This window comes from Bombus bifarius, unplaced genomic scaffold, assembly GCF_011952205.1.
Source record: "Bombus bifarius isolate JDL3187 unplaced genomic scaffold, Bbif_JDL3187 scf7180000008258, whole genome shotgun sequence".
NCBI classification, from domain to species: Eukaryota; Metazoa; Arthropoda; class Insecta; order Hymenoptera; family Apidae; genus Bombus; species Bombus bifarius.
Window position 1 is genome coordinate 107,171 of NW_022884545.1, and position 24,063 is coordinate 131,233.

Consider the following 24,063-nt stretch of genomic DNA (forward strand, 5'->3'; position numbering starts at 1 on the left):
GCGCTTTTTAATAATGGATTCGCAATACGGGACACTTCATTCGAAAACAAAACGGTTTCAGAGATAATTATAATGATCAACAGTCGTAAAATTTATCACGTGATACTCGCGCGTTTGTATTATACGCGTAACACGCGTATTAAAATTAACTGCGCGTACGCGTATAATTCATTAAAATTTATTTTGAAATTGATCGCCACTTCACAGTCCCACGTACGCGCGTGAGAACTCCATTAAAATTTATGTCAATGTCAAAACCCTACTCTACACAATTAACAAATACTACGCATTGCGTTGCTTGTGTGCTTTTACAATGCACGCGGAAAATTTATCGCTGACGATCGGATTTTTAAATTTTTAATCAAATCTGTTACAAATGATGCTAAACGAAAGACGTGCATTCAGTTAAAAGAGCGCTGGAACGTTTAATCTCGCATAATTATTTTATCAACTGTGGAAATATTATTTATAATGATATTAAATTTTAGTGAGTAAATTTATATTGTATTTGTTTGATTTATGACGTTTTACGTAGAGTGTTACGTTCAGATCTAAATAATATAAATGTAATTCTGCCAAGTCGCTCATGATCTTAGTAGTCAGTGCGACTATAAACCTGAAATAAAAAAAAATTCTAAACAATGTCGTTCTTTGAGATAAATTTTTAAAAACGGTTTTAAGAAAAGGGCACTATTTATCTATTGTGATATACAGAACACGACAGGATATATTTGAACAAAAAGTACTCTACATAAAGAGGAAAGTCAAAAAACCAAAATAAAATTTTTTCATTCCGATCTTTATTTTCAAGAAAATTTGAATGTTTATTAAGTACATATTAATTTGATCAATGGCGATTAAATCCGAGCAAGCAACTGGACAAGGAGTATTCTGCATGATAAAATAAGTCGAAAATGTACAATACAATCCCCCTATTTAAGATCTCATTTCCTAGAGAATCAGCATACGCGTTGCCAATGAACTTTCGAATTTGACTTTAAATTAAACAATTGTATACTACATTTTTTTAACTATGTTTACATATAGAATAATCTCTTGCCTGACTATATCACGTACGTGATATAATCTTTATATATCTAGTATAGTATTTTGTATTATATATTGTTACTTATTTATTTCACATACGCGGGATCTTTATCTCAGTAGTACGCAAAGGTAGTACAAAAATGTAAAATACGTAGAAAACATAAGTGTATAAAAAAAGATGTTTAAACATAAGATTTATGAAACTTTATGAATGGAAATCCGTAATATATGAGTAGAACCAAAGAAAAAATTCAATACATTGCCAAATGTATTTACGACATTGCAGTTGTGATTAAATAGCAGTAAGATATAATCTTCACTCTACACAAGCATTTTTAATGCGTCCCTTATCAATACGTCTTTAGTTTTTATTAGTTTTTAATTTTGAAATTGTTTATATATGTTATTGGACAGTTCTATTCTCGGAAAGTGTCGATATAGCATTAGCAAAACATGTAATAAAGCATAAGAAGAATGCATTAATTTCCGAATTATTAAAATTAAATAAAACTATATACAAATGCTATGATACAAAATAATTAGTGAGAGAAAGATTAGTGAATGATTATTGTTAATACATTTCAGTCAAACGGCTATTAAAAACCATTTTCATTAAGTGTTAGTATACAAAATTATATAAAAAGAGGAAAAAGAGTTTTGTCATAATTCATTTGGTATATTTCTCACAGCTGCAACTATGTCTAAAAATTCACCTTCCTGCAACGTAGTGTATATAACTAGGATAAGTCATGTTTCTTCTCCGGTTGCAAATAGACAAAAATGTTAGAAATAAAAACCTTTAAAAATTGTTCGTTCTCTAAAATCACACTTTTTTTCCAAAGTACTTTACGGAAACTGTTACTAACAACACATATGTATCACGCAATTGAATATTATAATTTTGTACAACAATATTTTTTAACATACATAAATTATCCTTACATACCTGTATATCAATAGATATATATTATATCAATACAGGGTGTCTCAGTATTAATGGTACAACCGTGGAGGGGGTGATTGCACATGAAGAAATAAGTCAAAAATATGGAATACGTTTTTTACATTTGAGGCTTTGTTTTCGGGAAAATCGATATTGAATTTCCACCGACTACGCATGCACTTCACTAAGTCGTGGTTCAATGGAACACGATACAAACTATATTCGTAGGTTTATGAATAATAATAAAATATGTCATTCTTAAGATTTACTTATTTAATGGAAATTAAATTACATTTGGTACTGTAACTTGGTGTCCGCGATCACCGGATTTTTCACCCCTTGATTTTTATCTATGGGGTCATATTAAATCAACAGCTTATTCCGAAGACAACACAAGTCTTCCACAATTAAAAGCGAGGATCATTTTGGCCTACGAAGAGCGAAAAACCGAAAATACGTAGAAAAGCGTGCATGAAAATTTAATTCGGAGAACATACTTGTGTATGCAGTATGGTGGCCAGCATATTCAACAATTTCTCCATTAATAAAATAAATCTTAAGAATTACATGCTTTATTTTTACTCATAAATCAACGACATATAGTTTGTATTGTGATCGACGATAATAACCACGATAAGAGTAATCCAGGTTTAACCACGACATAGTCAAGTGCATGCATAGTCGGAGGAAATTCAAAGTCGACTTTCTCAAAAACGAAGCTTCAAATGAAAAAAATTTATTGCACATTTTCGATTTATTTTCTAATGTAGCTCCACATTTATACCATAAATACTGGGACACCGTATATATTATCAGTTAAGATGCTTGAAAAGTGATTACTTCGATTAAAATATTACAAGTAAATATCTTTACTAAAGGAGATGCTTAACTGCATTTTTATTGTGTTTGTTATTACTTTTTCATTGTTTTCATGGAGCTGAAGTTAATTCTTAATTATTGCTGTGCAATCTACTGTAATCTATGATTCAATGATTTAGGTTTTTTTAGAAAATAAAATATACTATCTTACTTTTTACAAAAAAAGTGCAAAAGACGCAAGATAGATAAACGTAATATGATCATTAAATTATTTACCTAATATTTTTTTATGAAGAATAATGAAAGGATTCGATTCATGCAGAAATAAAATATATTTTATTTGTTTTATAGTAATTACACGATACATATACAACTTTACATTTGTAAAAATATTCTGTCTAAATCATTCCTGTTTCTTCTAACAATATCCTACTATTGTACTGTTCGCTGCGCTTAATCCGCTAAGGGGAGTCACACACGACAAAGAAAATGATTTTTATTTTATTAGTGATCCAGAAGATATAAATCTTTCTGAATAATTCGATGAAAACTTTTTAAATTCCGAGTACGAGAGGTACATAATCTTTAATTTTTTTAATTGATTTAAATAAATCTCTGCTCCATTTTCATCCATTTCTATACATCGTTTTAGAATTTAAAATAACAAATCAAATACAACCTTTTACAATGATTTTTAACACATTATCAAAACTTATAAAAGAAAAGACTTTGGGAATCCAGATTGAAAAAATCAATGTTCATAATTTTTCAATAACACTTTATTCAAAATTCAAAATATAATTATTTTTCTAAAAAATTTAAACAAAGATTATGTTTCCAATTTATTCACTATTGCATATTAACCGAGTACTTAGCCAACGAAAATTTAATTAAAAGAGCTTCAGTGATTTGGAAGAAAATGGGTCATGTAGCAAGAAATTTTCCTATGTTAGCTGGTTATGTGTTCCCTTAACGTACGCCTCCCTAATGTTACATAAGATGAAAGCTTCGGTTTTTGCAAAAAAAAAAAAAAAAATGCACAGATGCAATCTTCTACGAAATATATTTATTTAATACAAATTATTTTATCTTATAGTAAAAACATCTCATTACGTTGATAAAGTGTTCAAGTTTTTAAAGAATTTATGATGTTTACTATCCTACGTTCATCTTAGAAACGCTTAAAACTCTAAAAGGTAGTTAGGTTATCGAGCTTTCTTCGTCCGCATAGAAACAGTTCATGCGACAGGAAATAGAAGCTTGGCAAGCAATTGGATTACTGATTACTCTGCGCAGCATTTCCGTGTACGGCCTATAGTTTACAAGCAATTAAGTGGGCCGCACAACAGTAAATGCAAACCCTTGATTATACTCCATTTATCAACGCTGTGCTCTTAACCAGAACCCATCAAGTCGTAGGTGTGCTCTCAATTGGCTCACTGGATGCAGAAGGATTACGCTTGCCGTCAGGATGGCCAATTATGTCGTCAGACTGACCACGTAGGTACTACGAACGTATCAACTCTGATTGAGACATGTCTGATAAAGACCGTTTTCTATCGATTTTCTCAAATTAGTTTGATCTTCAAATGCTGATTTTAGAATCTACAACCTGGGTACATTATTGTTATGGCATCTCATCTATTTGTTTAGTTTCTTTAGAAAGTAAATAATATGCATTCGTTAATTATTTAGTAATTTTCGGATTTTCTAATATCTTTATCTTCTTTTCCTTTCATTTTTAATTAGATTAAACCGCTGTGAGTTAATAATAGATTTATTTTTTGAAGTGAAGCGCAACAATTTGTCGCAAATCTATTAATTTCTAAGGATATTTCCGAATTTTCCTACGTTCCCTTTCTAATTTTTAAATTAGAAGAAATTGTTGCAAATTAACAGTAAAGCTATGTCGTTAATGTTCTATAATCAGAATTTTAATTGCTTAAGAAAGACAAAGATTGTAACACATTATAGTTTCACAATTTAATCTGAAATTTGGAAATTCATAACCGTTATATCTCATTTAATTTTAATAAAATAACATAGTGCAGTAAACTAAAATGTAATAAATATAAATACATGAATATAAACATAAGGGTTATAAAGGGCTAATTAATATAACTAATTACATAGTATTTTAAAGCTCGGAAGCCTTTCATCATATAGAATCTAATAACAATGTAGTAATAATATTCCATTAATATGTTAATAATATTGCAATAGTAACTTGAACACATTATTGTATGTGTGTGCGTGTATACGTGCGAATATTATTTATATAATTTAAATATTATTCAATAAAATAATGTTTCATAAAAAATAATACAGTTTCTGACATATACCAGAAATTTTTATGGACACTGTATGAACAAATGCACAAACATTTAAGATATTAAAAAATAACTCGAATAGGAAAGTGAATTCTATAATTAATAAGAAAATAAAAATCTTTTATTTACAAATAGTAGCAATCTGTTTTAGCACCAAATACATATTCAACCCGAAATTTAATGAACTTCAAAATACTAATAATTTTCCTTAGATTCAGTTCAACTTTATGAATTTAGTTTTCACAGTTTACAAACTCAACACTTCTCACAACATTAATTATGAAAGGAAAGACTAATTTTCCTTAAACAAATTCTGAAACTTTCCCAATCACTTATTTTTATTTTTATCGCAATTCACATTTTGTATATCATGAATAGAATAAAGTATATCCATATTATTCAAATACACAAGTGGAGCATAAATGTTCTTGCTCTTTTAACGTTCTAACTTATAAGTTGCTCTGTTCCATCCTGTTGTCGCTTTGAGCCATCAAATAAAGCCGTGTCGACCCAACCAATTTTCGTATCAGTGCCACTTCAAGATTATCGGTGCAAGAAGGCAATTTTATACCGGACGTCAGGCCATTTCTATGTTGTCTGCAAAGTCGCGCGACACCTGACGAAAAAGAACACTTTAGCCTTTAGGATTACTTTATCAATATATTCTTCAAGACAGACATCTGCTTAGATAACGAACGAGCTTCTCGATATTTTTGGCAAAGTAAATTCAATAAAAATATGTAAATAAGAAAATTATATTCCGTATATGTTTATATAAGTTGTAAAATCTTTCTGTAATATCGTGCAACTTTACAACAGTATATATAGATTGCCAATCACAAGTATTAAAACATTCATTTGATATGTTTATTCAAAGACTCTGACAAAATTTATTTTATTTAATATACTCTATTATAAGATACATATTGCGCAAATTATATATTAGATTTATAAACATGATAATTAGCCTCCAAATATAGCATTACAAAATATTTCTAAAATATAAAATTATTATAAGGGAAAAAAGACAAATGTTTCGCTATCTGAGAATTCACTTATTTTGATAATCATATCTTTCCATTAGTTGTTTCCAAATGTTGGCAAATTGAACGAAAATATTTACGTATTAAACCAAATTTCAAATGATTCCTACAAGATAGCCGTACGATTGAACATACATACATATATATATATAATTTTGTATTTTTAATCGTGTGCCTATTATAAAATATATATAAATTATTATTCAATATAAATTATTATTATTATATTATTCATATAAATTATTGTTTAATTTGCGTAAAAGTTCAGGCACGGTAACTATTGTAGTAACGGTAAAGTGCTAGCTGAAGTGTTAGCTGGTTATGGGACGCCTAGATGCCATGCAACGCCAATAAAGTACCTAAATACGTGCATTAACCTTAAATTCGTTTTGGTTGGTCAAGTCGGAATTTTTGGAGGTTCTTAGTGAATATTAATTTACCAATCTCCTTTTCCTGCTGACTGCACGGCCATCGATTTTCTATTCGACCGGGGATTTTATTATTTCACGTTCATATTTTATAACAAAAGTTTCAATTACTCGATTCAAGGTAGGACGAAAATAAAATTCTCTTCACGCAGGATGTGTCGAATCATTTCATAATCGAAGAGGACAATAAACAATTACGAACGATAGAGAACGAAACTAACAAACAATTCAATTTATTCGTTTAATGAATAGCTTTGCAATTTGTCGAAGAAGTTATTTAATTATTCTGCTACTTCTATTCTTCGTTCTGCTTTTTTATTTAAATATCTTGTTGTTGAGATAGTTTTGTAACGTACACAAATGTTCTTTTATATCTATTTTATCGAAGATTATTCCTTTGCATTTACAAATTTTCGATTTTTCGCATAATTTTTTAATACGTTTTTCTATCGAATTGTATTTCGATAAAAATATTTGAATCTTTAACTCTATAGTTCTACGTCGAACACTATTCAATCTTTTCAATTGTGACATACAAATGTGTTGATCTCATAATGGTATATCAACCTAAATTTGTTACAAGATATGGAACTATAACAATACATTTTAATTACGAATAACATTTAAGAATAATCTGTTATTTCCAGATACATTCGTGATGCCTATTTACATTATGTAGGTATATTCGCTTATTGCGAACAACATTGACATAAATCTACAGTTCAAAACAAGGTTTAAGAATAAAGTTCAAAATTAAATTTAAAGTACAACGAACGTTTCAGCTGATGTTTCATACCTTAATAGGGTAGATGGAGTCGATCAGTCGTTTTTTGTTCCCAATGGCAATGAAGAACGCGGCACAATAATTTTATAACGAAACAAACTATTACGCTGTCTAAAGGTGAAATAAAGGTACAAAATCACAACTTTCGATTAACTCAATTATAAACTTCAACTACACGATTCGAATTATAACATGAATTGTATACATGAGTCATATATATTGTATAGAGCTATATTAGAGCAATTATATCTGTTACGACCGTTCGCGGAGAGACGCGGTCGCGAGGAAAACGCGTCAGCGAGAGGCGTAAATTCTCGCTACGATTCGGTGAATCGACGCCGCGAAGTAGTCGTTCCCCTGTTTCGGTTAAGATAACAGAGGTGGTTGAATGAATATGACACAGTAGAGTAAGTTATATTTCACCGTTTATTCCACAACTTATAACGAGGATAGTTACACTGGTGCGTATGTACGAGATGAGTGAGTGACTGATCTGCGGGTGTGTATACCCGCTCGAAGGATGTTGACCGTTCGAAGGATGTAAAATCAGTACCGTCTTGGGAGACGATGATGTGTCGGAGGAAAGCTATGGATGGGTGTGTCTAGCGCACGGGACCATCGGATTTGTTGGTGCCGATGTTATTTAGGAGAGTGAGGGAATAGGCTTCGTTTCTAATTGGTTAAACGAAGGGTCTCAACCGCCCTCGAGAGAAAGTGGTTAGTGGGAGGACAGTTGCGGCGTACGTGCGAAAAACCAACTTTCCTTAGTTAAGCCGTGATAGACAATAGTCTCGAGAAATTCCTCGGAAACAGATGTTTGTTTGAAGGACCTTAGCAGGCAAGTGACTCGGGTTTATGACGGATGCTTAAGGCTATTGAGGGTACGCCGTACGGAAGAGCGGACATCTGGTGTCCGTCTGGCCCGCGGTGTGTGACCTGGGCCAGGCAGAGAGTCGCCCGGCGTAACAAAGGGAGATTCTATTCTTCCCGAGTTTTCAAGATCCTCGATGATTTTTCAATAATGATGCCATATTATCATCATCGCATTAGTGTGGTTGATAAAAAACGGATTGTAAACATGTACATGTTGCTCCTGAAATGACCTTGAGTAAAAATATCATGATAATTTGGAATTAATGAATTCATGTAAGATATCGAGCATTTTCTCATTTTTGCCCAAAATTCTTATTGTTTTATAAAAAAGGTTTGATATCAACTTCATCATTTTCAAGAACCCAATAAATTATGTTCTTAAGAATGAACTTCGTTTCATGACACTTTTGGTGTTATTAATTCTAACGTTTATAAAGATCATACAAATCGAAGCATAATCCTTATCGAGGCAATCGAACATTTCTCTGCCTTATTTGTCTCACTATCGTCGACTATCGTAACTAATAGTCGAGAAGAAAAGATTGAAATGATGCTAATTTATGGAGACGTTGGTAGGAATTCTGTGGATGCACAACGGCTTTACCAATGCTCCAACTATGATCGTACGTGCCAGATCATCATTCCATTGTGCCATATATGAAAATGTCTCGGAAATAATGGAGATCACTTCGAATATATCTTGTATAACAATACAAATTTGGGGAACAAATAAGAAAATGTTCGATTTCTTACTTCCCTTTAAATTATCATGAAACTTCTACTCAAGGTTATTCTACAATCAACTTCTATATTTGTGAAATTTTTTTTTATTAGCTACGGCAATACCATGGTAAAAATATGCCATTATTATTTAAAAATCATCGATAACCTTGAAAACTCTAAAAAAATGATCTTAATGCAAAATAATTACGATATTCGCTGTTCGAAACCAACAAGTTTTCCTCGTACATTTTTTTGTATCTGCACAAATAACGAAGATATAAAAGTGTACAAGATAAACTGAACATTTTATATACTACTCTATAATTTTTCATTCTCTTGCATTGCCAATAACCTATGTAAAATTGCAAAAATAAAAATAAAAATAAAGAAATACAAGAAAAATCGACAGTTAGATTCCGCGCTTATTTTTATCAATATTCTTCGGTCGTTTATTCGTCGAAGCGAAAAGCATCGTCGAAACAATAGCTGTCGACCAGTCACGTTCATTGTCGACGTTATTTGTCAGCATAACGAATATCATCGATGTCGATAGAGCAGATATCTCTCAACTGATGCTAGCTGTCACGCGATTTGCCGGCGTAACGACGCGTTTGCGAGGGACACCTGTCGTCGGCATGTACTTGCTTGCAAAACTATTCCTGTGGACAAACCGCGAAACGGGCATCCGCATTATGCTCTTTTATTACCGCTGTCCTCGTTATGTTTTGTCCGATGCACTAGAATGATTATAAACTCGTTGATTGCCCTGGTTGATCCTGATTCGACATTGAATTCGGCTACTTTTCGTTTCCGAACCGTTTTCCTGTTTGTAATCTAGAATATGAGACGTGTTGGGTATTTGAGAGAAAATGTTTGACGTAGTTTTGAAGCAAGCCCTAATCGTTTCGAGCAATGAATTTATGAAGGTATAAATCTACATAATTCAAAAAATTTATAACGATTGTGTAAGACAATAAGTATGGAGCTTTATGAAGTGAAAGATTCGAACACTCACCGCAAAGATTAAATTCCAAAGAGCAAAAACGTGAGGACGTAATGGGACAATTATCGAAGAGAGAGGTTATGAAATTCGTTACAGTTCATAAGAATAATTCAATAGCGATATGATTTTCTCATTAACCTTCCTGCGGCAGATGTCTCTGGCTGATGATCAAAAGCTATTACGCTCGTGTAGATGACACAACGTCGAAAGAATCTCCATCCTATGACGTCCATTAAATTAACATGTTACTGGAAGTTATAAATGAATTTGTCATCTGTTCTCTGTCGGGACATTTTGTCAGACGAATTATTATTTCTTTATATCAGCGAATTATGTCATCTTTGATAATTTATACACTATCGCCTAAAAGATTGGATTCGCTTACAATATTTATGATTTATAAAAATAAATAATTTATGAAAAGAGAACAAAGAATAATGTAATTCACCATGTCTTTGATATATTTATTAAAGATCTTTCCATTGTATCCACTGTATCGTCATGTTCGTATTTTATTTCCGCAAGCCCTTATTTTATTACTTTATTCTTCAATTGATATATGTAACTCATGCACAATAATTTACTTAATAATATTAGTAAATTGACACGTTGTAAACTGTAAATTATAGATTTCTCTTTCACGATCTTGCAATGTTACATTATGTTTATAAACATAAGGAAAAAGTAAACAAGAAAATGATGAAGAGATAATTATAGGTTAACCCTTATAATCTACTGGTTCAAACACCAATGACAGAATTTAGATTGAAATAGACAAAAAATCTCCAATCCTGTGTAGAATTTGAATCTGATTTATAGAATCATTTATAGAATCATATATATATATAATCGTTAGCACAATGGGTAAAAGACTGATAGGTTTTCGATAATACTCAATAATATAATAGGAGAATTAATAATACGAATGCTAAAAGAAATTAAGGCAATGATCGAAAGCGAGACATAGATGGGAGATAGATTGTATTTTGTTAAACATAGTTGGTCAGATTGTTATTATATTGAGTAATATAATACTTTCGTCTACAGTTTTAAATGATCATAATTTTGCAAAGTTTTAATTATTTTCTAATAATTTTTTCTGATTATATTTAATTATCTTTAAGTATTCTAACATGTACTTATGAATAGGGATATATCAATCTCGAGTAATTTCAATTACAAGACTTTTCAGTGCCAAATTATTCTAAAACATTTTAACTTATAAGAGAAAATTAGCATGAATACAATGTAGATCCCAGACTTAATAGAAGATTTGAGGAAAGCTAATCTACCTAAATAGATGTAGATTTCGCTCAAAGTGAAGTCCTTGCATGGAATTTAAAGTGAATACTGCATAAACTGTATAAACGTAAATCAAACTGAACTAAGATAATATATATGAGCTGAAACTAGATGAAATTAAACAATGAATGATAAACTCGAAACATCTTGATCACATAATCGACATTTAACCCTAATTCAATTTAATTCAGTATTATCCTTCTGTATTATTTGATTTAGTACTATATAGCAAAATTCATAATCGAAATATATCGATTGCAAAAACAATTTCTCATAATTTGTTGCGAGCCTAATTGAATTTAAACAAAGCATTGTGTTATGGATTGTAGAAAATTTCCAATTTACCATAATTGTACTGATTTTCAATCTTATTTTATGCACGAGAGTAATAGATATAACAATTAATAATGTAGAAATACTGTTTGGAAAGTTTTAAAGAACAGGGGCCATGTAAAGCATATTTATATGTATATTCAGAAATTCAAAAAAAATAGCTAAATTACATTACTGCACAAAAAATGTCATTCGGAGATTCAGTATTATTAGTATTATAATTTGCTTAAAAATAAAAATAAAAATTTATTTGAAGCAACATCATATGATTCGCTACATTTCTATTCTTCTATAAATATGTTGCTGGATAGTATATACATAGTTAGTTACAGAATTCTACATGCACTCGCCGCATTTTATATATCTAATTTAGTGGGAGAAAGTAAAAGCATATGTATTTTGTTACAGTATCCTATGTCATATACTTTTACACGCGTACAAAATATGTTTGAATTCGCTTAGTATGTTACTCCATTTTCAGATGAAACTAAAAAAATGTAAATTTTTAGTTTACGAAGGTTCTGAAACGAAATTACATCAGAAATTATACAAAATTTCATTATGTTCAGATGTTTGTAGGTTTATAAAATATTGATATAATGTTAAATATACCTTTTTTATTACTTTATGGAACTATAATAGATGTATACATATATACTTTTGTGAACTTGTATTTTGTATTTTTGTGCTTCTTCTTCTTAATTTGTGTCATCCTAAAAACACGGTATCGATAAATATAACTTATTTTGAAATGAAAATTTCTAATCAATTTAAAAACCATAGGAATTAATACTTTTAATGCAATGAATACTTCACTCAATATAATCAATATTCTCAATATCTTTTTTGAAATTTTATCAATTTATTAATTCAGGTCTGAGAACCTGCTGCCCATGGTCTTTCAAGATAATTTTGCCACGTTTATATTCATAAAGAAAAATGGACTGAAAGTTGTGTTTCTGTATGTTGCACTTTAAAAGCAATACAACATAATTAAGAATGTCATGAAACCAGTGAGTCGAATAATATAGTATCTGCTGAAGTCTTTCGAACGAAATAATACACAAATGAACACGATTGTCGAATGTACTATAATCTAAAATAACTGAAATACGATTTGCATGAAAAGTCGCGTTTATTATGCGACATAATAAAAGTCGAAGATGCACTAATTCAGAAGACAAAATTAAGATTGGAAGACATGACAGAAACGACCTTTGTATATGTTTATTTTCTTTTCTACAGTAGATTAAAGAATATCGTAATTGTTTAGTTTTTGTTCAATATATTTCAACTTTGAAAATAAAATATTCGTTATATTATATAATTCTTATAACTATACCTGCAATTATAACATAGAATAATTATATGTAATTAAATTTTAAAGTTACGAATCTTCTGGCAGAGACTTTTTAAGAACCATATAATTTTCATTTGAGAATAAATCAAGATACAAATAAATTTTCATAATATCGATTTCATCATACTGTGAGTTTAACTTCCGATTATCATTACAGTGCACTATTATCTAAAAAGTAAAAAAAAAGTGACTTGAATTATTTTTGTTATAAGCCTTCCAGTTATATTCGATCATCGATTCATTGAGCATTCACTTAAGAGAGAATATCAGGTCATTTTATGAGTTTTATTTCCGTTAATATTTCCACCTAAAATTATTCCTTGTTTATCCCTAATTTATAAAATTTATGTGATTTAAAATTTGTACATAATTCCCTTCTTGAAAATTCGAGTTATCTTCACGTGTTCTTATAGCCAAAGATTTCGGTTATTACCTTTCTCTACTGCCAATCTTCTCAAAATTAGCTTCTATTAAATATTAAATCTTCAAGATGAAATGCTAGTGACAAACATATAATAAATAAATAAATATTAATAGAGAAATAATGACAAAATAATCCAATACGTTCACAGAAAATATGCAGCGCAGAAAAGGTGGTTCACAGTTAATTCAATTACAACGAAAAATCGAACAGAGCCAACTACAGCGAGCCAAAAACCGCATCTCCTGTAAAAGGAAACCTTGGATACGGATTTATTCGCAAGTCAGCATTTCCCTTCGACGTTCCAACTCGACGACCTCCATCAATCGAGCCTCAGAATGTGAATGTACAACCTTTTCCTCTTCTGCGCGTGCATATTTACATTCCACGTGAAAATTTAAGAAGGCGGACCACTGTAAAGCACGCGATCGTCTGACGCAGAGTCGATTCAACAGCTGCGCTCGCGCAGAAATTTATGTGGCCGAGAAAAATATCCGTGGAAAGGAGGGAAGCGACATTTGGATGGCTCGAAATAAACGGTGAAAAGAGGGTTCCTGTTGCGTGGCAGCTGCTGCGGCCGTCGACTTGAATGAGGAAGTTTCGCCTTTTCCCGCGACCATTCACCAATTCTCACTGTGGTTTTCCAATATAAAATCGAGATAAGATAATCGGAAGTACAATTTGCCAGCGAATTTTATCATGACAGATTAATCTAGCATTTAAAATTTCATTAGGAAAAAATGCCCTTTCTCAAGAAGAAAATAAAGTAGGGCCTCGATTATCCGAACTGATTACTGATAAAAAAATTGTATAATCAAATTTTTTGGATAATCAACCGACTAAATGCGTTTCATATTGAAAATAATATAGATCATTTACTGCATCTTATTACGTACATATGTACTTACATATGTATATCTTAATCATTCTCTTCTTGATCTTCTAATCTGTCTTTTTAATCTCTCTAAACTGACAAAATATAAATGTTTTGTTTAAATCAGTAGTTCTGTGGGATTAACTTTCTTGCTATTTTACACCAATTACTGTTGTTATGAATGCTTCTGATTTATGTCCATCGTTGTTTTTGCTACTGTGAAATTTCCTTTTTATTCGTTAAATAGTTTCTTTGTAACTGACATATCTAACGATGAATTGGAAACGATAACCTAATTGATATAGTTAAGCATATTTAAAATATCTATTTTATTTTACTGTTCGATATTGTTCGGATAATCGAATATTCAAGTAAGAGATGTTTGAATGTTCAAACGTTAAAACAGTTAAAAACTGTTCGGTAAATCGAGATTCTATTCTAATAATACTGAATTTCTTCTTAACCACTAATGCTGTCAGCTAAATACAATACATGACAAAAACTCAATTTTCTTACTCGAATTCTTAAACATCTGATATCCATATATTTGCAGCGCTTTCGTGCGAGCAGCATTCCGAATTATTGATTTTTTCTCGGTTGAAAGCCGCAAAAGTACACTTCACCGTTAGTCTATAAATTGTCGTTTTCTATTCTCGCGAGTACATGAATATTCACGAGCGGCTCGCGGTAGCTTTTTGCTCGGGAAACTTTTTTCCTGACCATGATGCGGCAGACTAGAGGCCTGTTGACACTAATAAATATGTCAGCTGTTGATTAGGATTATACAGTCGTTTCTTTGTTGTCACGGCCGATTTTAGTGACCCGAAATGTAATTGTTCGATGATGCAACGAACGGTACGGCGATTGCTTTTTTCCCGATCCAATAGTTTTATCGTGGTCTCAGCTGTGATAATTATACTCATAATATCGTTAGAGAAAATATCGTGGTCACGCACGATAATGCATGGATGCTGTTGCGTAGTCGACACCATTAATTGTTTCTTACTTTTTATTAATAATTTGATATAAAATTACAGAAATACATTATGAGGTCAATTCCGAACATTCATTCATTTTCCATTACTTCTTCTCATCTCGAAATAAACTCTTGTATGCTTAATAAAATTTCTGCATTTTAGGATCTGATCAAAATTTTCTGATAAAAATTTTACATGTAGAACTCGCAAATCTATCGAATTAATATTTTTAGTTGTCACTGTTGCTTTATCTCTTTCATGAAATTCGCGACACTACAGCAACATACTTTTATCATTCTACTAACCTGCTTGCAATTTGCACTTATTAAAAATTAAATACTAATTAAGAAAATAAGTAATTAAAATAGAATGTGGTTTCGACAGATAGAAAATAGTTCTTCATTGAAAGTTGATTATGAAATAAGGATAAGACTTATGTAGCTACGTAAAACATATTACACTTCCTATAATACTAAATTCCATTGCATGCTATGTCTATTCCTAGATTATGACTATCTATATAAATGTATATTTTGATGGAAAGTTGATAATGATGTGAAACTAAGGACTTTTTGGATTAAATCGCACTAATATCATATATTGTTGTTGTTTTTTTTTAATTGCTCAAACTATAAGTTACAAATTACGTATCGGTATGAATACATTTTCTGCACAATAAGAACAATAGCACAAATGAAACTTCACAAGTAAATTTTATAAATTACGAATTAACTGACTATTTCAGGTTACTACAATGATAATCATAAACAATTATTGAATAATTATAGATTAGTTAGATAGATAGAGACAAATTAAAACTTATGTATTATAGAATTATATTGCTTGTAACTTGCAAAATCGTAACAATTACTTGTACAAAAATTCTATAAGCCACGACAATTCAAAGGTTGCAGAACCTTCTTGATGTAATATTCATTATTAGGGTAATATTATTAGTTTAACTTCTAACTTATAGGATTCTAGAGATTATTTATGTAACAGAATTTTATAATCCTAAAATTGTTGCAGCTTATAGAATTTTATTATAGAAACAGTTGTTACTATTCCACAAAGCACAGGTTAAACCACTAATATTATTAGCGAACTGCAGATTTTTAAGCAAAATGATAATAAAAATATCACTTACTTCTATTAAATATATTAATAAAAATAATATTACTTAAAAAATGAAACTTCAATAGAGATTTATCTCATCTACTAAATATTACAACGTATGCTTTGATTTTGATACCTTACATATTTTTTTATGGTACATACATTCTGCAAATTTTTGCATCTTCAAAGTTTCCATAAATGTATAAATATCCATAGTCTGATTATGGCGCAAGATTATAACTTGTTTCACTGTGAAACAAGAAATGTTTGAGACTTGTACAATTTGAATACATAATTCGTATTCTCAGAATTTTCATACACAGTATTACTGCTGATGTAAATACACCAATACTAGTGAATCCTTTATATTTTAAGCACATAAACATTCGCAGTCTAATTATATGTCGTAATTTTTGAAAAAAGTTTGCAACAAAATACAGTCCTTTTATCAACAATGTCGATCAAAAGTCATTATTCACTGAGCCACGATATCTCTTCCTTTCGAGATTGAAGCGACTAGCAAAGGACGATAGCATTGCAACGAGCAATTTCTGAAAGTTGGCAATCGGCCGTTGCATCGTGCCAAAACGAAACATCAATACGCTCGAGTTTCGTGGCGATATATCGAACGGCGTTTTTCTACTCGCGTTCTTTCCAGTTACCCTGGATTTAGAAGATTTAAAGGTTGCTTGAGTTATAACATCTCGTTTGCAAATTGTTTGTTCAACATTTTATAAAAGAACGAGAGCAACGTATGGAAAGTATATTTCAATTATTGTTGTGACGTAGTTGGATATTACTTTATTTTGTTAGATGTTCAAAATATGAGCCAGGGACGTCAAAACATCTTTACACACAGTAAGTGAACGAAAAAATGTACAAAATATATGAAATATTCAAAATATAATATTTATTATAATATTGATAATATTAATAATAGATGAGAAAATAATTTTTGACATAGGTTCCATTTTTTTAATTATTTATAAAAATATGAATTTAAGTAAATATTCGCAGTCTGCTTATGGTATTTCAGCAGTCACCAATAATGTGTACAAAGTATATTAAATTACATGTTTTCAAAACGATGATGGATAGAGCATAATGTAAACATTACCTAAGCAGTTCGGACATCCATTTTATCACAACTATATTATTTTTTGTGGAGGTTAAAATCTGCTGTTTATAATGAAATTTCTGCAACACTAGGTAATACGAAAGAACGAATTTAAAATATATGCGTTGCAGTATGAACTGCGGGAGTGCCATAAGATTGCAGGCAGAAATGTGTGAATGTGATTGCATGTGTGAACATCGGACAGAATAAGGTAATTTAAATTTACATGTATTGTAAAAAACAAGTCTTAATATGCAACAAAATTTAAGTTAAAGTTCTTTATTGACAAGACTTCTTGAATTTCTGGTAATTGAAAGCTTATACAAAAATTTATAGTTTTTTACAATTTCTGCTAGAAGCACCGAATCGTGTAATTATCAATTTAGTAATATTTCAATATGTCTTATTGCATAAATTCATTATAATTTTACAATTACATTAAAATATGATGATTCGATTCTACAAAAATTCGTCAACCATATCTTTGAACCTTTTTTTTTTTGTACATGGAAAAATCCTCATGGACACTCCGCTGTTCTAATAATCGCGTAACAGCAGCGTAGTGTCGGACTCGTACCGACTAAAACTCCACGATGACCATCCTACGCGTATGACAGGACTATTCCAGGAACCTCTTATGAATTAACTTCTGTTGCACCCCCTTCCCGCGGCCTCTTGTTCGAGCCAGTCTTAATAATTCCTGACTATTGAATTGGTGTCAGGGGGGGGGGGGGGGGAATTGCCCCTAGTGGTGTCTCTCCTTCTAGTCGTGGTCCGTTGGGACAGCGATGGAGCGACTCTAGGTCGTCTGACTGCCATCCTCCTCCATCGTCTTATCCTACAAAGGTGAGGGATTTTCTTTCTCTCCCTTTCTGCTCACTCCTTCGCGAGCATAACTCGCTCGCAGAAGAAGCGGACGGCCTCGTAATCTTGTGACCCTCTCAACATCGCTTTAACAATCGCTGAGGGGGTCAATCTTTCCCCTATGGCGTGCCGCAGAGTGTAGCGGGGCAGCTCCCACGCCGGACAGAGCTCTAGCGTGTGTTGCGTTGTGTCCCTGCCCTCTCCGCAGTGGTGACAAATGTCCGCCGTCTCCCGTCCGATTTTCCTCAGGTACTTGCCGAACACGCCGCGTCCAGTGAGCACCTGGGTCATCCTGTATGTGAGTGGGAGGCCGCAGCGGCTTCTCCATGTCTCCCAGTTTGGGAGGACCGCCTTCGCGCCTCGATGTTCGCCTCCCTCGTTGATCAGCTGGGATCGCCACTGATCCCACGCGTCCTTCTCGGCGGTTCCTAAGTCGTTTGGGGCCGCCTGCTCGGTCAGATATTCTCCCGGATCCCATACTCTCCAGCGGGCGTATCTCCTTTTGAGCGCCAGCGCCCGAAGCTCCCACGGGGGGGGGGGGGGCCTAGAGCGGTCGTCGACGCGTGGGACGCCGTCCGGTATCCCCTGATGATTCTGATGCCAGTTACCCTGTGCAGCCTCCTGAGGAGCAGGATGCTGCGACGACTCGTCATAAGATCGTCCGCCCATACCGGGGCACCGTATATTACTCGGGACCGAACGACGCCCTCGTATAGTCGGCGCACCGCAACTCGAGCCCCGCCGATATTCGGCAGCAGGCCACACAAGGCAATTGCAGCCGCCGACACCTTCGGAATAAGGGAGTCGAAGTGCGTCTCGAACGTCCACTGGCTGTCGATGACGAGACCCATGTATTTCATCTGCGATCTCACCCCGACGGTTTCGCCTGCCGTGTTTATGCTTAGGCCGGGCGGTGGAGTCCCTCGCCTTTTCTCGTCGTAAAACCAGATGGCCTTCGCAAGGGAGACCCTCACGCCCAGGCCGTTGCGATTTCGCCGATGCGCAGCGTTTCGTGCCAACCACGACCCCTGACTTGGACCAGAGTGTCGTCTGCATAGCACACCAATGCCGTGCCTGGAGGCAGCGGGCAACGCAGTACCTTGCCGTACGCAACGTTCCATAGGATCGGTCCCAACACCGAGCCCTGCGGAACGCCGCGATATACGGTTCGCCTTTTCTGCCCTTCCTTGCTGGCGTAGCGTACCTACCTGTCGTCGAGGTAGGCTCGGATCAGCCGGACGAGGTATTCTCATCTTTGTTTTCGGATGCTTTCCTTAGCGATAATTTGCACTTATACAGTACCCGGGCACCCCATAGTGCCATAGGATTTGGGGTTACGCCCAACCAGCGCACATGCACCTAGTGCCTTGCTACCTGGATCAGCTAAGCCTGGCAGGGGATGACGCTCGTCTCAGGTCGAGCGGAGCGCTTTCTAAACCCTTCCGTCTCTCCAGGACGGTTCCGGAGAAGGTGGGACGCTGCTCACCCGCCGAAGGCCATTCGGGGCAAGCCATTACTCCTTAAGTCGGCTCTCTTGCCAGCATCGTGGCCATCAACCACTGCCACTACGAGTCCAATCCCATAATTGGCCGAGCAGAGGGGTCGCTACTCCCTCCGGGCTTACACTCGACCCCCGTGGTACTATCCTAAGTCATTGGTGGGACTATCGTGTCGATGTACGGCCACGTCACTGCCGGCCGGCGACCTGCTAACCGTGCTCGGCAGTGCCAGATGGGATTCACGTAAGCGGGGGCCTCAAGATACAAAGTATCCGGGAACTTATCCCGGCGGTCCCACCCTTGGCATCAGGATCGTGGGTGCGCTACTACCCAAGGCCACGTAGAGAGACTGTAACTGCACTTAAACGCCTTACACTCCCGGCGACCTTCCCTGCGTTGTACATACAGGACTCACGTAAGCGGGACGCTAGCCCGATGGTCCTCCATGGCTGCGAGAACGTGGGTTTGCTATACCCCATAGATTTACATAAGCAAGTCCTCCCTGCGGGAAGTCGGACGAGGTAGCTGGGAACCTCGAAGTGCTCCAGGGCCGCCACTATCCTGTCCCATGGCATGGACTTGAACACGTTGACGATGTCCAAAGAGATCGCCAGCGCCACGCCGTTCCGGGATACCATGTCCTCTGTGAGTGCCCGCCTGCGCCTGATCGCGTCAATCGTCGAACGTCCCTTCCGAAAGCCGTACTGGCTTTCGTGCCAACCTGGCACCTGTCCCGCCATATGTCGCTCCAGGCGGGTGGCGACCACTCTCTCGAGGGGTTTGCCGGCCTCGTCTAGCACGCATATCGGCCGGTAAGCCGACGGCGAAGTCATCAGTCGGCCCTCTTTACGGGGCAAGACCAGCCTCGCCGTCTGCCATGCCCGGGGGTAAACTTCCTCTTTCAGGCATCTTGCGTAGAAGCGTCAAAGTTTGGGAGCCCTGACCCCCATCACTGACCCCGAGATTCCGCCCGGACACGACGCCACGTCGCGGGAGGCCATTCTTCTGGTCGCCTCCCACATCTCTTCCTCCGTGACTTCCCAGTCATCTCTCCATTCCATCGGCCGTGTCGCTTCCCGCGACTGTTCTGCCGTACCGTCTTCTTGCGAGGGGAAAAGCGTCCCGATGATCTGCAGCAGCAGCGCAGGTTCCATCTCCATCGTTGCCAGGGAGCTCTTCGCTCGAATTTTTCGCGTCACCGTCCTGTATGGCCTTTCTAATGGGTCTGACTCGACTGCTTTAACTAGTTCACCTGGCACGGTCCTTCGCGTTCTTAATCTCCTTTTGTAACGAGCGCCGTAGCAAGCGGTACGCACGGTAGCGCAAGGAGACTTCTTCCTCGTCGCGTCGTCGCTAGCGGCGGGCCCGTGGGTACAGTCTTAGGGCCCGGACGCATCTCGCCCTCAGCTCCGCGTTGTCGGGGTTCCACTAGTAGATTGCTATGCTTCGCATCGTGCCCGGTGTGACTCGTAACATGGATGCTTCGGCGAAGGTTCTCGGCCTCCTCTTCCACGCCTGTTTCGGTCGTCGTCGTCGAGTCTTCCCAGCTCCAAGCTGTTGCTATAGCGACCGCCTGGAGTAGATCTTCGTTCCTCTCCTTTACCTTCCATCGTAGCGGTGGGCGCGCGCGTCCTCTTCTCGGCGGGCCGCGACCATCGCCCGTAGTCGCCGTTCGAGGTCCAGGTGTGTCCACCTCCATGAATATGTAGAGGTGGTCCGAAAGTGTCTCGACCCCCTCGGCCACTCTGCAGCCTGAAATCCGCCGGAGTCATCAGGGGAGGGCCATGTGATGTCGACGATGGAGCTCCCTCTCCACGCCACGCAGGTACTGGTCGAGTCACTGTTCACCAACAGGAGTCCGAGTCCCGCGGCTCAGTCTGACAGCGCGCGGCCGCGCGCATTGTTCCTGGGGTTCCCCCATTTCGTGTAGCGCGCGTTGAAGTCTTCCAGGACGAGCACTTGCCGGGGAAGTCGCCTGATGCAGTCGCCAAACCCGTCCAGGAACTCCTTCAACGCAGCCCATCCGCTGTTAGATGACACGTACACACCCACCACCATCCCTGCCCGCTCGACCGTGATGTATACGTTGCCACGCTCCAGCAGGGCTCCGTGGGCGAACGTCCCCGACGTATCTCCGGCCCATTCCGGAGCATCCAGAGCTCTGTATGGTTCGGCCACCACCGCTAGGGCGACCGTGCTCTCCCGAATTGTTTGGTAGAGCAGGTCTTGCGCTCGTTTTAACCTTCCCAGGTTAGTCTGGAGGATGCGCATTTTCAGTCCCCTAGTGTCGTCACTTCTATGGCTTCCTCCGTGCCAGCTTCCTTGTTCACAGGCTTAGGGTCGCCTTACGACGGCGAGCCTTTTTCGTTCCAGCTTGCAGCTGTGGATCCGCGGGTGGCTCCTTTTGTACCTTTCTTCAGGGGGGGGGGGGCGCAGGCCGGTCCACCCATCCTGTCTACAGATGGTGCTCCAAGCGCCTCGCAGAGTAGGCATTTCGGGCTCGCGGCAGTGCATGCTTTCACTTGGTGCCCTGGTTTGCCGCATCTGAAGCATAGATGCCCCTTGTCTTCCTTGGCGGTGCTGGTCTTGTTTACGTGCCCAATCTCCAGGCACCTGTAACACTGCAAAGATCTTCGCTCGATGGTTTTGACCTTCGCTGTCGACCAACCTATGGCGACCTTGCCAGCCTGGACCAGTTTCCTCACTGCACCGGCCGAGCCTCGTAACCATACAGATCCAAGGCCGTTTCGGGCTAGATGGATTTCTCCCAGTCGGACGTCCTCCGGCTTGCAACCGCTCTCCTTCGCCAGGGTGTTCTTGATTTCCTCCTTAGTGGCCGATATGTCTATCTTAGTCACACTTGCTTCCGCAGTTCGGACGGGTGTCGCCACGCCGACCTTGTTCGGATCCAAGGCCCAGGTCAGCCGTGCTGCGAGCGCTGCGGACTTCTCCCTCTTCTGGCCCTCGGGGACCTCCAGAACGACGCCTCCGGTTATGGTTTTGCGCATCTTCACCGCGTTGATGCCGACCTCGGCCAGGGAGACACTGTCCCTGGCCGCGGCCAACATCTCCGAGTAGGGTTGGCCCAATTTATCCCTCAGTGTGATCGTTACCGCCGATGTTCGTGGTGTATGTGAGGGGGCAGTTTGTCTCCCCCTTTTCGCGCCTTCTCCCTCTGGGGCTTTCCTCCGGCTCTTCGCCCCTGTTCCAGGAGTTAGCTTCGCCGGTTGTTTCTTCTCTGCCTCCTTTTTCTTTCTATTTTTTCTTTCGACGGTCTGCCATTCCATGGCAGCCGCTTGATCTCCCTTGGTCGCTGGAGTATTTGGAACTCCAGGCTCTATCCTTCTCGTGTTCTCGTCGGGAACGACCTCCTTTTCTTTCCTTCTTTCTATGTCTTGAAGGCGTTCTTCCATCGACCAGAGCAGCGAGGGTCCTAGCTAGCTCCTCTATCTTGCGTTCGATTGCTGCGAGACGCGCTGTCTCACTCCTCTTCTCTACTGTGGGGCGCGAGGCCAGCTCTTTTCGGAGCGCCTCGTTCTCCGCCTCTAGTGTCGCTATGCATCTTTCCATTATAGCGAGGGCGCCAGAGGCGGGATCCATTCTTCTCACCATCTCTGTTGCGCCATCAGCAATCGTCTTCGCCGCTTCTTGCAGCGCTTTTCCCTGTGTGCCCTTGAGGTTGCGAGATGTCTCGGCAACCTCGGTCACCTCAGAGGTTCGACGGATCAGTTCCGCTCCTATGTCTGCCATAGTAAATGTTCGCATCTCTTCGGCTATGTCCGTGGGGAGCTCGGGGGATCCGCCGGCCTTCCTTTTCTTCGCACGGGGCGCTTCGCCGGCGGGGGTTTCCTCTTCCTCCGTCGTTTCTTCCGTCCGTAGGTTCCCTGCGTTCAGTGTGGAGTAGGAGAACCCCTCTTTAGGCGGGACCGCCTTCTTCATGCTTCTGGGACTGACGTGTCTCGGCTCAGCAGCCAACTCCGCCAACTCCGCTTCACCCCCTCCTCTCACGGTTTCCTCTACCTCCTTATCTTTCCTCGCGGTTACGTCCTTTTTCCCCATTGGACGCAAAAATGGCCACTTGCTCTTGCGCACTTGTCACTCCACCAGTCACTACCACTTTCGAATGGCCCTCGCGGCGCGCTTTCGGCGCTTGCCAATATGGCTGAGTTCGTGTAGTTCCTCGGGTAGCTCATGTAGCGGCGCTGTT

At 37.6% G+C, this 24,063-nt stretch overlaps 1 protein-coding gene across 1 annotated transcript; it reads right to left on the reverse strand.

The window, feature by feature from the left end:
- Positions 1-18,369: 18,369 nt before the first annotated feature.
- LOC117211850 lies at positions 18,370-19,026 on the reverse strand. The gene has a single exon (XM_033456099.1). The coding sequence runs from the start codon at positions 19,024-19,026 to the stop codon at positions 18,370-18,372; it is 657 nt and encodes a 218-aa protein (XP_033311990.1).
- Between the last annotated feature and the right edge of the window lie 5,037 nt (positions 19,027-24,063).

What these genes read in the sequence shown, in the direction of transcription:
- LOC117211850 (XM_033456099.1), bottom strand. Translation starts at nt 19,026, where the DNA reads ATGGGCGGACGATCTTATGACGAGTCGTCGCAGCATCCTGCTCCTCAG.